We start from the raw sequence: 13603 nt of genomic DNA on the forward strand, positions 1-13603 counted from the left end.
TCAATCAAATCACTAGGATAGTCCAGGTTTGAGAGAAGGGGATTTGGACTCCACCTCTCAATGGGAAGAGTAGCAAACAGTTTCAGCAGTCTTTATCCAAAACATTTGATATGCTTCATCTGGCATAATGTACCCCACTTTGCCTTGTGTGGTTTTCTTCTGTCTCCTGCTGGAGCCTGAACTCCCAGGAGGCAAAAATGAAGCTTTACCCATCCCATATCCCCAATGGTGCTTAGCGCCACCTAATGCTCATGAGTGTTTCATGAATGAAGAGTCTGTTTTGATCTCTGCATATAACATTCCAACAATTCTTCTTGAACTTCAAATAGTCAAACAATTCTTATGACAGCTTGATTTTTTTCTCTAGAGGTCTTATTTAGTACCCTTGATAATGGTTGGAGGTCCAGGAACAATTTCTGTTTCCAGGAGAGATTGGAAATGAGGAATTGAAAGAAATGGGAGTCAAATTGTTTAGATAGGCCTGGGCTGTCTTTCAACCAGATGTTCATTTTAGCAGCCTTTAAAAGCCATCTGTGCTGGGTTCAAACCTCAATTCCTAGAGGCAAGGGTTTGGGTTCTCATATCTCTGCTCCCTTCCTTTAGTTGGCAGGTATTAACACAAGCAAAATAAGGATTACCAAATCCTGTAATGCCACCTAAATGACTTTTTGACAATACTTTTCTTATCCTGGGTGTTTTGGAATTTATACTCTTCAAGGTTTTAAAATCTCCTTCAAGAAATAAAAGTGAAAAGGCCCTAAAATATCTTGGGCTGAAAGTAAAAGCGATACTGGATGAATCATCAAAGCTCTGGAGTTCTACAGATTAGAAGGGAAACCAGAAATCCAAAACATATTTGTAGATGACAGTCTTGGCCAGGATACCCTCTACCAAACCCATTTCACAGTGAAATTCTTTAGAGAATTTTGAGATTTACCGGTTGTATTTTGGTACCATATTTATCACATATTCACTGGGCTTTAACCTCTATGCTTCTTGTCAGGTTGTTAAAGAGGGCTGAGTCCTCTTTTCTCCTGAGTGTGTTAAAACAAAACTCTATTACCCTTGTCAACCAAACTTTCAGGAGAATCAACAAGGACTTTCCCAATTCCCTACAATAATTGTAGGCTTCCTCTAAGCCCTTTTAACGTGGGGGAATGGAGACCTATTTTGGTGAGGAGACTGACACAATCAGGCCCTTTCCCTTTGTGCTCCATCCTATTAGTAGAAGAGGTGGGTAGGAGAGGCCTGCACAGCCTCAGCACAGTATTTCTAGGAAGGAGTGGAGGACACGTCTTGACTCTGATCTGCTTTGGTCCTTAGCGGGCTTCTAGCTGCCAGTCTGTTTTGATTGGTCTGCCCTCACCATGAACATATATCTTGATCCCAGGGATTGGGCAGGTACTACCTCACTTCCCACTTTACCCCTCAGGCTGCGGATCCTGAGACCACACGCACATGCTCCTCAGGGCCCTGGTGGGACTTCCCTGAGTCTCTGCTGCAAGATCCCTCCTTGTTCCATGACTTCCATGGAAGGCCACATATTCAGGCTCTGCTCAGCTTCCTCACACAGCTTGGGACCTTTAGAAATTTTTGATCTTCCTTCCACTCCACTTAGAAGTTGCAGAAAATGGGTAGGACTACGTCAGGCCTAATCTCTCAATGCCACCATCTCTACTGCCTTACCAATGTCTTTATAATATGGGGCACCTTTGTGGTAGTGATTCTCCTTTCAAAATTTACAGGTAGGAAACAGGGTAGAAATCTCCTTTAAAATCACCAAAATCAGTTTCTCTTAAATTTCAAGGAAAATTCTAGCACATTATTTCTACACCCTAAGAATTATCTTGGGGAAGTGCTAAGAAATAAGCATGAGCTTACCTTGCTCTTACATCTCTCACCCCAAAATGCAGGGTTTATCAAATCTGGGTTGAAGATGTTAAAAAACTGGTCCTGCCAGCTCACCACCATTTTCCAAAGTTTCATGTCTCATATCAAGATGATGCTTTTGAATATTGTCAAGAACTTGGCATTAGTCCATTTCTTAAAAATAGGAGAGAAAGGGGAGTGTAGAAAACAAATATCATATATCACTTTGGGATAAATTCTAGACTTTTTCATAGTACAGTAAGTCCTCACTTAATGCTGAGAATAGGTTCTTGGAAACTGTGACTTTGTTAAACAAAATGACATATAATGAAATCAATTTTTTTGGTCTCATCAGTGTAATAGCAAAATGACTTTGAATGCAAGGTTGTTCATAATTCAAAGACCTGCTGTGCATAATTTCACTTAAAGCCACAGTTTCCAAGAACCTATTGGCCACATTGAGGACTTACTGTATTCATCTCCCGTGCTGCCGTTTACTCACTGAATGCGAACAAGGGAGACAGAGATTTTTTCTTCTCTACAGAGAATGAATTAAATCAGAGACATTGATAGAGCTCTCTTTCACAGTTGTTCAATACCACCATTGAAACTTCTGTAAAGACGGAAAATCTACAACAGCGCCTGGACATACTGCTAGAACAAACTCTCCTAACTGCTTATGTCAATGTTTCAAGAGGACTTTTTGAACAACATAAACTCATCTACAGCTTTATGCTCTGTGTTGAGCTGATGCGTCAGCAAGGAACCCTAACTGATGCTGAATGGAATTTCTTTCTCCGAGGTTCTGCAGGATTGGAAAAGGTACCTGATTCTCATTTAGATGATGATTCATATGGTCTGGCTGTGTCCCCACCCAAATCTCATTTTGAATTGTAGCTACCATAATTCCCATGTGCTGTAGGATGGACCTGGTGGGAGATAACTGAATCACGGGTGCAGTTTCCCCCATACTGTTCTCGTGGTAGTGAATAAGTCTCATGAGACCTGATGGTTTTATAAGGGGAAACCCCTTTCACTTCGTTTTCATTCTCTCTCGCCTGCTGCCATGTAAGATGTGCCTTTTACTTTCTGCCATGATTGTGAGGCCTCCCTAGTCACATGGAACTGTGAGTCCATTAAACCTCTTTTTCCTTATAAATTACCCATTCTCAGCTATGTCTTCATCAGCAGCATGAAAACAGAATAATACTATGATCGTTATTCTAGATAGAGCCCACAAGCACCTACCAGTGCTCGGTGGTGACTCTGGTGGCTGAAGGCCATACATTTGGCTGTGTGGTCCAGTGGAGGGGAATTGAGGTCAGGAGGCCCATGTTATAACTCAGTTCTGCCTCCAACTAACTGTATAATGTATCATTTAGCCTCTGTATGGAGCACTGTCCTCACCTATAGAAAAGGAATGTTGGGAGTAACCAATGAGCTAATAAAAGTGAACATGTTTTGAAAAGCTGACCCTCTTACAAATGTAAAGAGTTAAAATCCAGTAAAAGTTGTAATTCACAGACTTAGCAATAGTTTTTTTAAAAACCATGACCCTCTCTTGCCTGGAGATACATCTCATTATAAAGCATGGGAAGTGACAAAATGACTTGATTGTCACCTTCTGTAATACTGTAAAACGAGTTCTGCTGCAGTTCCCTTCTTCGTGTTCATCTGCTCCTCCTGCTTGCTCCAGTCCCTTAAACTGGCCTAACCCACACACGTACCACAAAGCTAGTGGCCCACAGAGGTGAGCCCCTAAACCTTGCCTACAATTTGGTCTCTTCTCCACTCTAAATTCTTGGCTCTGTCCAACTCTGCAAGTCTCAAGTCCTGTCCTTGGCCCCTGCAGACCTGACATCTGCACCTGTTTGCCAGTATTTGAACCCCAGTGTATCACTAGGAGGTTGAACCTGATGCTTTTATTTGACTCGCAGTACCCCATGCTCCCAGAAAAAGTCCAGACAAGACGTCTCTAGCAGATGTTCCTTCCTCCCTGACCCCCATCCATCTTGCATACACACATATTCTGTGACTCCTCTCTTAATGTGTCTTATCCTCATAATCACAGTTCATATTCACAGAGAGCTTGCTATGTGTTTTATATATATCAACTCCCTTATTCCTCTCAGTATTCTTCTTGGGTAATTTCCTAATTTTTATCTCTAGTCTATGATAAGATAGTTAGGCACAGAAAGGTTAAGTAACTTGTCCTGATCACACACTTAATAGGACCTGGAACCAGGATTTGAACACAGTCTATAAAGCCTGCTCTCTTAGCCAGTTCACTCTACTGCTGACTCTTAGCCACTCAGCCAGGCCCTGCCCTGTGTGCTTTCGCCTTCCTTCCTCACTGCAGCCTTGTCAACAGCTCTTCTTACAGTTTTCTCACACAGAGACTCAAAGAGGTTAAAGAGCTTTCCAAAAGCACACTAGTGCATGACACAGTCTTATTCAAACCTGTGTCTGAGCTCCCAAAGCCATGTCCATTCCAACACCATCTACTTCTCATGAACAGCATATTTTGAAAAGTTTAAAATATGTTTTAAATACCATCAAACTCAAAACTTAAAATTACCATCGTCAGAAACTTCTCTGAATTATTTTTAATTAAACTGTCTTTTTCCTCATGGTAGACTTAAGGAAATTGGAAGGATTCTTGACTAATAATTATTTTTAGAAATGTATTTGGGGGCATATTTTATATGGTCACTTCATTTGACATTTTGACACTAGTATTTTCTGTTTTTATCGTAAGTGCTACATTGTTTTTTGCTACATTCGTTAGGATCTAAATTAGATTTTCTGGAATAACCTTGGAAGCCAACTTCCATACATAAAACTTTTTCTGTGGAAAAATGTGCACTGAGTTCCAAACACCTATGACAAGATTGTATCATTATGCAAGGAGTTGGTGCAACAAAAGGACTCTGGAAGAGACCTAGAAAGAATAAAAGATGAGTGTCCAGGATGGGAGGAGAGAGAGGAAGGAGATACATGCCCCATGGAATCTGGAGTTGACTGGATGCACTAGATAAAGAAAATCCAGAGGAGAAAATCCAGATGACCTTTCTAGAAGGTCGCAACAACAAAAGGCAGGGGGAGATGCTGTGGTCTGCAGCTGGAGACTGGCTGTTGTGAGCAGAAGTAAGCATTTCCAGGATTGAACCACAACAGTTAGAATTTAGGGACAAATAGAAACAACTGGAACCAATACACAAAGCCTCAAGCATCTGCAGGTTTCTATTACGTGTGGACAAGGTAAATGGATTTCTGCAAATTGAGGTCTCCAGGCTATTCTCATTGGTTATATTCAGTCTGTACAACTAATGTTTTTAAACGATGATATTTTAAACAGGGGTGTCCAGTCTTTTGGCTTCCTTAGGCCGCATTGGAAGAAGAATTGTCTTGGGCCACACATAAAATACACTAATGATAGCTGATGAACTTTAAAAAAAAAATCGCAAAAGAAAAATCTCATAAGTTTTTAAGAAAGTTTACGAATTCGTGTTGGTCCACATTCAAAACCGTCCTAGGCTGCATGTGGCCTGTGGGACAAACATTTTTTAAAGCATTTTCTCTTAATGCCAGGAATCCAAAAAATGATGCTAGCATGTAATTATAGCATAACCGGAAAACTTTACATGATATCTATTTCCTGGAAAATTCATTAAAATTTGCACAGACCAGTGATTTGTTTTACACATTATTATTAGAGATCAAAATACAGCAAAACCACTCAGAATTCTGCATTAGATATTTGTAAATGCCTGTGAACATTAACTAATCTAAGAGTCTTTGAGGGGTTTATCTAGGATCAAGATGTAACACAGGGAAATGCCACTTTCAGCATGACAGTGTGAGGATCTTCACATACCTGCTCCCCAGCAAAACTGTTGAAAATTATGTAAGGATCATTTAAAGTATCTGGAAATGGTCCCAGGCACATACAGCAAATGAATAAACATTTATTTGAGATAATTTATTAGAGGCGTAGTAAGGACAGCAAGAGTCTGTGGTCTTTGAACCTAGACCCACTGCCTCCCTTCCTGCTCCCAGCTTAGTGAGACAGGAACTGCACTCCAGACTGATGCAGCTAAGAGCACAGGGCTCCTGCTTACTCCCCACTGCCAGTTAAAGGGCCATATTCCTGAGAAAGACAAGACATCAGCATTTTTCATCCTGCCCACAGCTACCTACTGCTGAAGCTAAGTTCCAGTTGAGTGCAGCCAAAAGGTAGGGCTGCCTTCTTCCACCCAGCCCCCACTGGGGAGACTGAGGCTTCACGTTTGGTGCAGCATCACTGTTGTCCCAGCTCCTAAGATAGTAGTTCATCAATGGCAGAGGCAAGCTGAGGAGACCTGAGGCTACTGTCTTCCCACCCATGGCATACTCAGCTCCTGGAATATGCCTCTGCGAAAAGTGCAACATTGTCATGCCCCTGGCTTGGAGATTTTGCCTGAGTGAGAGAAGCAACCCATAAAACAGATAGTTCCTTATCTCCTCACAGAGTAACTGACTTCATTTCCAACACAGTATGGAAAAGTTTAAGCCTAATGATGCTCTCAAAAACAATAAAGGTTGTAGTGAAAGGCAATTGAAAGGAAACTGATGGAATTACCGGACAGAGAGCCAACACTATAAACCAGCTGGTTTGCCAGAGATTAAGAGAAGACACTGAAGCCTGCCAAAGACCAGAAGAAAACCCAAACACTGACTTTAGCAACTCCTTCAAAGGGGCCCAAATTTGAATGTTTTAGTCTGAGGAGAAATTTGTCTCCAAGAGCATTGTTAAAAGCATTAGACCAATCAGCCCACAATTAGTGGTGCTTGACAGCTAGATACAGTCAAGGAAAGAAACTATCAAAAAGAGCCCTGAAAAAGCTATGAACATCCCAGGGTAACTGTGGGCATTCCTAAGGCTGCACCCCTTGAGGAGCAACATTAGAGGCTTAATGTTGTACAGGGGTTGTGGAGAGACTCCACTAAAATAATCCAGTCAGTTATTAAACAAATAAGCAAGTAACAGTAAGAAGCCTTTGGGGAAAGGGTGCATGCTCAGAGTTGCTACAGTGCATTACAGGTTGAGTATTCCTTAATTCAAGATGCCTAGGCCCAGAAGCACTTCAGATTTGGGGTTTTTTCAGTTTTTGGAATACTTCCATTATACTTACTGGTTAAACATATGTCTGCACAAAAATTTGGACACGAATATTCATAACAGCATTGTTTATACTAGTCAAAAGATGGAAATGTCCAAATGTCCAATAGCCCAAATGTCCATCAACTGATATATAAATAAAATGTGGTGTATTTATACAATGGAATATTGTTCAACCATAAGAAGGAATGAAGTACTGGTAACGTGCTACAACATGGATGAAACTTGAAAAACACTAAGCTGTCTGTCACAAAAGCCCACATATTATATAATTTGATTTACATGAAGTGTCCATAATAGGCAAATATGTAGAGACAGTAAGTAGTTTAGCAGTTGCTTAGGGCTCAAGGGATGGGATTAAAGGGAAGTAATGGCTAATGGGTGCACAGTATCTTTTTGAAGAAATTAAATGTTCTAAATTGTGATGGTGGGTGTACCCATCTGTGAATATACTGAAATCATTAGATTATATACTTCAAATGGATGAATTGCTTAGTATGTGAATTGTATCTCAATAAACCTGTTTTTAAATGTAGTAAGGAACCTTGGGCAAATATTCAGGAAATTTTGAAGAACTAGTTTCTGTCTTACAATCACAGTTATTTCTCTGTCTCTTTTAAAACTGTTTGCCCACATGTAAGTGCTTCATGGAATATTGCCAAATGGCATAACACTTCTCCCAGAAGTTTCTGAGAATATCTAAAATAATTAGGCAAACACTTACCAGAGCTGGAATTAGGTTGCCATTTGTCTTGCTACTGATACTGCTCCATACTCAGCTTTCTCTGTCTCCTAGGGGTGAGAACATCTGCTAATCTGATTGGGAGACTCGTTCTCCAGAGAAAAATTGTTAACCATAGGAATATTTGGCGAGTGGGGAAAGATTGGTGTGGGGTGTTGCAAAACAGGCTGAAAGTAGCAGATTTAATTGATCAACTTTGTTTTCTGTAAATGTCAATCTGGAAAGTTTTTAGCAGCTGTACTTCTGTGCAAAGGTCCACAATTGGAATTGATTCAACACCGTTTCTATTTCACCATATTGTACTACTTGTCCTAGGAAAATGGTTATTTTAACTTACTGTTAGAGCTTGATTTTTCAGTTGGACAAAGTGAAAGTATATTTTGTGATTGCCTTTGTGACTTGTTATTCATTTTCTTTCTGTCTTCAAATAGGAACGCCCACCTAAGCCTGAAGCTCCCTGGCTACTTACTGCTACGTGGTTCGCTTGCTGTGACTTGGAAGAATCATTTCCAGTTTTTCGTGGACTTACCCAAAATATATTGTCACATCCTATTTCTATACGCTTAGGTAATGTGACAAAAAGAACCTGCTGAGGAGGCTTATAAACAGGCTCTTGAATCCTAATGTTTTCTTTAACCTCTTCTGCAATGTCAATATTTTTCACTAGGAACTTCCTTCATTTCTAAGAAACTGTAAATTATTTGTTTTCACAATTTCTTGAGTAGAATGCTTGGCCCATGAATTTTAAATATTTCATGTTTACTTTATATGTGTGTGTGTATATATATGTATACTTTATATATACACACACACATATTTTATGTATATATTTGAGAATATAAACATACATTTGTGTATTGCTTTAGCTGTATCCCATAGGTGTTTTTTTTTTTTACTTTTTATTGAAGGATAACATAAATCCAGAAAAATGCACAAATCAAAATTATGCAATTTGATTAACTATCACAAACTGTGTAGATTTATTTACGAACCATCACTGAGAGTAAGAAATAAAACAGTACCAGCATCCCAGAATCCCCTTATTCTCTCTCACTTCCCTTCCTCAGAGGCAACAACTACTCTGAATTATAATATTCTGTATTAATTTTTCCCTACAAGTTTTAATATATAGCCCTTTCAATTCTAAAACTACACTTACTAGTTCAAAGCCATTTTAGGATTTAGGGGACCATCTTTTTTTGTTTATAATTTAATTACATTATGGAAATTATACTCATGGTTTTCATGAAATTGACTCTTTGGAATTATATACACTTCCTTTGCAGCCTGGTGCATGTTTTGTTTATAAAAAATATTCCATGCATGTTATTTCTTGAATGCAAGGCTCCATATGTGACCTTTAGCTCAAACTTACTAATTGTGGTATTTATCTTACTAACGTTCCTATACTGGATCTGTCAGATTCTAAGAGAGCTATATTAAGGTATACCACTACGATTGGCAACTTCCCTTTGTAATTTTGGAATTTTTCCCATTATACTTTGTGAAACTATGCCAGTATATAAAATAGGTTTAGAGTTAAGCTCTTAGTAATTATTCCTTTTTATTAAATAATATCCCTCTTTACTCTGAATAATGCTTTTTACCTTAAATATATTTCCTTTTTAATGTATTATTTTTATTTGTTAATCAGGGAGTACATGTGCAGGTTTCTTACATGGGTATATTGCATGCTGGGGAAGTTTGGGCTTCTAATGATCTCATTGCCCAGGTAGTGAACATAGAACTCAATAAGCAGATTTTCAACCTTTGCTGCCTCCCTCCATCTCCTCTTTTGGAGTCCTCAGTGTCTATTGTTCCCTCCTTTATGTCTTTGTGTACCCAATGTTTAGCTCCCACTTATAAGTGAGACCATACAGTATTTGGATTTTCTTTGTTAATTCACTTAGGACAATGGCCTCCAGCTGCATCCATGTTGCTGTAAAGGACATAATGTCATTCTTTCTATGGTTACATAGTATTCTATATGTATATGGATTTGATAGGAATAGCATTAAATCTGTAGATTGCTTTGGATAGCATAGTCATTTTAACGATGTTGATTCTTCCAACCCATAAGCGTGGGATGTTTTTCCACTTACTTGTTTCATCCTTTCTTTTGGCAGTGTTTTTTTTTTTTTCTTTTTTTTTTTTTTTTTTGAGACGGAGTCTCGCTCTGTCGCCCAGGCTGGGGTGCAGTGGCCGGATCTCAGCTCACTGCAAGCTCCGCCTCCCAGGTTTACGCCATTCTCCTGCCTCAGTCTCCCGAGTAGCCGGGACTACAGGCGCCGGCCACCTCGCCCGGCTAGTTTTTTGTATTTTTTTAGTAGAGACGGGGTTTCACCGTGTTCGCCAGGATGGTCTGGATCTCCTGACCTCGTGATCCGCCCGTCTCGGCCTCCCAAAGTGCTGGGATTACAGGCTTGAGCCACCGCGTTGGCAGTGTTTTATAGTTACTCTTATAGAGATCTTTCACTTCCTTGGTTAGATGTATTCCTCAACATTTTTGTGGCTATTTTAAATGGGATTGCATTCTTTATTTGTTTCTCAGCTTAAACATTATTGGTATACAGAAATGCTACTGATTTTTGTACATTCATTTTATATCATAAGACTTTGTTGAAGTCATTTATCAGGTCTAGGTGTCTTTTGGTCAAATCCTTAGGATTCTCTAGGCACAGAATCATATTGTTAGTGAAGAGAGATAATTTGACTTCCTCTTTTCCTATTTGAATAAATTTCTTTCTCCTGCCTGATTGCTTTGGCTAAGACTTCCAGTACTATATTGAATAGGAGTGGTGAGAGTAGACATCTATGTTTTGTTCCAGTTCTTACGGGGGAATGCCTCCAGCTTTTGGCTGTGGGTTTGTCATTGATGGCTCTCATTATTTTGAGGTATGTTCCTTTGATGCCTAGTTTGTTGAGGATTTTTATCATAAAGGGATGTTGAATTTTATCAAATGCTTTTCCTCATCTATTGAGGTGATCATATGGTCTTTGTTTTTAGTCCTGTTTATGATGTGAATCACATTTATTGATTTGTATATGTTGAATCATCCTTGCATCCCAGGAATAAGGCTCACTTGATTATGATGAATTAACTTTTTTAAATGCTACTAGATTCAGTTTGTTAGCATTTTGTTGAAGATTTTTGAGTCTATTTTCATCAGGGATATTGGCCTTTAGTTTGCTTTTCTTTTTATGTCTGTGCCAGATATTTGTATCAGGATGATGCTAGCTTCATAGAACGAGATAGTGAGGAGTCCCTCCTCCTCAATTTTTTGGATTAGTTTCAGTGGAGTTGATACCAGCTCTTCTTTGTACATCTGGTACAATTTGGTCGTCCAGGGCTTTTTTTTTCTGTTGGTTGGTTTGTTGGTAGGTTTTTATTCCTGATTGAATTTCATTACTCATGATTAGTCTGTTCCGGATTTTTGGTTTTTTCTGGTTCAATCTTGGGAGGTTGTGTGTTTCCAGGAATTAATCCATTTCTCTAGATTTTTCTAGTTCATGTGCATAGAAATGCTCATCATAGTACACTCTGAGGATCCTTTATATTTCTGGGGGATCATTTGTGATGTCACTTTTGTTATTTCTGATTATGCTTATTTGGATATTCTCTCTTTTTTTCCTTGTTAATGTAGCTTATGGTCTATCAATCTTATTTATCCTTTCGAGAAACCAACTTTTTGTTTCATTGATCTTTTGTATGATTTTTGAGGTCTCAATTTTGTTCATTTCTGCTCTGATTATAGTTATTTCATTTCTTCTGCTAGTTTTGGGTTTCATTTGTTCTTATTTTTCTATTTCCTTTAGGTACAAGATTAGTTTGCTAATTTGAGAACTTTCTAACTTCTCAATGTCATTTCTAACTTCTCAATGTAGTTTTTTAGTGCTATAAACTTTCCTTTAACACTGCTTTGCTGCATCCCAGAGGTTTTGATACATTCCATGTCTGTTTTCATCTATTTCAAAAAAGCTTTTTTACTTCTGCCTTGATTTCATTGTTTACCCAAAAGTTATTGAGGAGCAATTTGTTTAGTTTCCATGTAATTTTATGGTTTTGAGAGATCTTCTGTGTATTGATTTCTATTTTTATTTCACTGTTGTCTGAGAAGATGCTTGGTATGATTTGGATTTTTTTTATTTATTGAGACTTGCTTTATGACCAAGCGTGTGGTCAGTTTTAGAGTATGTTCCATATGCAGATACGAAGAATGTGTATCTTGCGGTTGTTAGGTAGAGTATTCTGTAGATATCTATTAGGTCCAAATGGTCATGTCGAATTTATGTCCAGAATTTGTCAATTTTCTGCCTCAGCGATCTATCAAATGCTATCAGTGGGGTGTTGCATGTTGTATGACTATTGTTGTGTACTGCCAAAGTCTTTAAGTCTAGATGTGCTTGTTTTATGAATCTGGGTGCTCCAATGTTGGATACATATATATCTAGGACACTTAAGATGTTTTGTTGAATTGAGCCCCTTATCATTATTTAATGCCCTTCTTTGTCCTTTTTTATTTTTGTTGGTTTAAATTCTGATATAGAAACCATAACCCTTGCTTTTTTTTGTTTTCTGTTACATGACATATCTTTCTCCATCCCTTTACTTTGAGCCTATAGGTGTCATAACATGTGAGATTGGGTCTCTTGATGATAGAAGAAGAATGAGTGTTGTTTTTTCATTCAATTTGATACTCTATGTATGTTAAGTTGAGCATTTAGGCCCTTTATGTTCAAAGTTAAAATTGATATATGAGGTTTTGTTGCTATCATAATGCTGTTAGCTTAGTTGCTTTGTAGTCTTTACTGTATAGTTGCTTTATGGGTTCTGTAGGCTATGTGCTTACATGTGCTTTCATGGTAGCAAGCATTATTCTTTTGTTTCCACATTTAGAACTCCCTTAAGCATGTATTGTAGGGCCAGTCTGGTGGTGGAAAATTCCCTTGGTGATTACTTGTTTGGGAAACACTTTATTTCTCCTTCATTTATGAAGCTTAGCGTGGCAGGATATGAAATTCTTGGCTGACATTTATTTTCTTTAAGAATACTAAAAACGGGCCCCCAATTTCTTCTGACTTATAAGGTTTGTGCTGAAAAGTCTGATGTTAGTCTGATAGGTTTCCCTTTATAAGCAACATGACTCATTTTTCTAGGTGCCTTTAAAGTTCTTTCTTTCATGTGGACTTGGGTTAGTCCTATCCCTCCTATCCATCCCCAAGTCTGTCTTGGGAATGGTCATCTTGTGTAGCATCTTACAGGAGTTCTCTGGATTTCTTGTATTTGCATGTCGACCTCTCTAGCAAGATTGGGGAAATTTTCCTGAATTATATCCTCAAATATGTTTTCCAAGTTGCTTACTCTCTCTACTTCTCTCTCATGAATGCCAGTAAGTCATAGGTTTGGTTACTTTACATAATCCCATATTTCTCAAAGGCTTTGTTCATTTTTTTGAATTATTTTTCACTTTTGTCTGACCGGGTCATTTTGACAGATTGATCTTCAAGTTCTGAAAGTCTTTCTTTTGCCTGGTCTAGTCTGTTATTAAAGCTTCCATTTGTATTTTGAAGTTCCTGATGTGAATTTTTCAATTCTAGAACTTCTGTTGGTTTGTTCTTAATATAGCTATGTTGTCTTTCATATCTTGGATCATTTTTCTGGCTTCTTTGTGTGGGATTTCAACTTTTCCTGGATCTCATGGAGTTTCTTTGCATCATATTCTGAATTCTATATCTGTCATTTCAGATATTTCATTCTGGTTAGGATTCATTGCTTGGGAGCTAGTGGGATCCTTTGGAGGTGATGAAACACTTTGGCTTTTTGTATTGCT

The 13603-nt window shown here is 38.5% G+C and overlaps 1 protein-coding gene across 1 annotated transcript in view; it reads left to right on the top strand.

The window, feature by feature from the left end:
• The window catches only part of DNAH6 (dynein axonemal heavy chain 6), a 313929-nt gene that overhangs the window by 221252 nt on the left and 79074 nt on the right, over positions 1–13603 (top strand). Inside the window, exons 61-62 of the mRNA XM_007970043.3 lie at positions 2458–2691; positions 8204–8339. Coding sequence (XP_007968234.3) covers positions 2458–2691; positions 8204–8339 — 370 coding nt within the window. The remainder of the gene's footprint in view (positions 1–2457; positions 2692–8203; positions 8340–13603) is intronic.

The sequence above is a fragment of the Chlorocebus sabaeus genome, chromosome 14, assembly GCF_047675955.1.
Source record: "Chlorocebus sabaeus isolate Y175 chromosome 14, mChlSab1.0.hap1, whole genome shotgun sequence".
Classification (NCBI taxonomy): domain Eukaryota; kingdom Metazoa; phylum Chordata; class Mammalia; order Primates; family Cercopithecidae; genus Chlorocebus; species Chlorocebus sabaeus.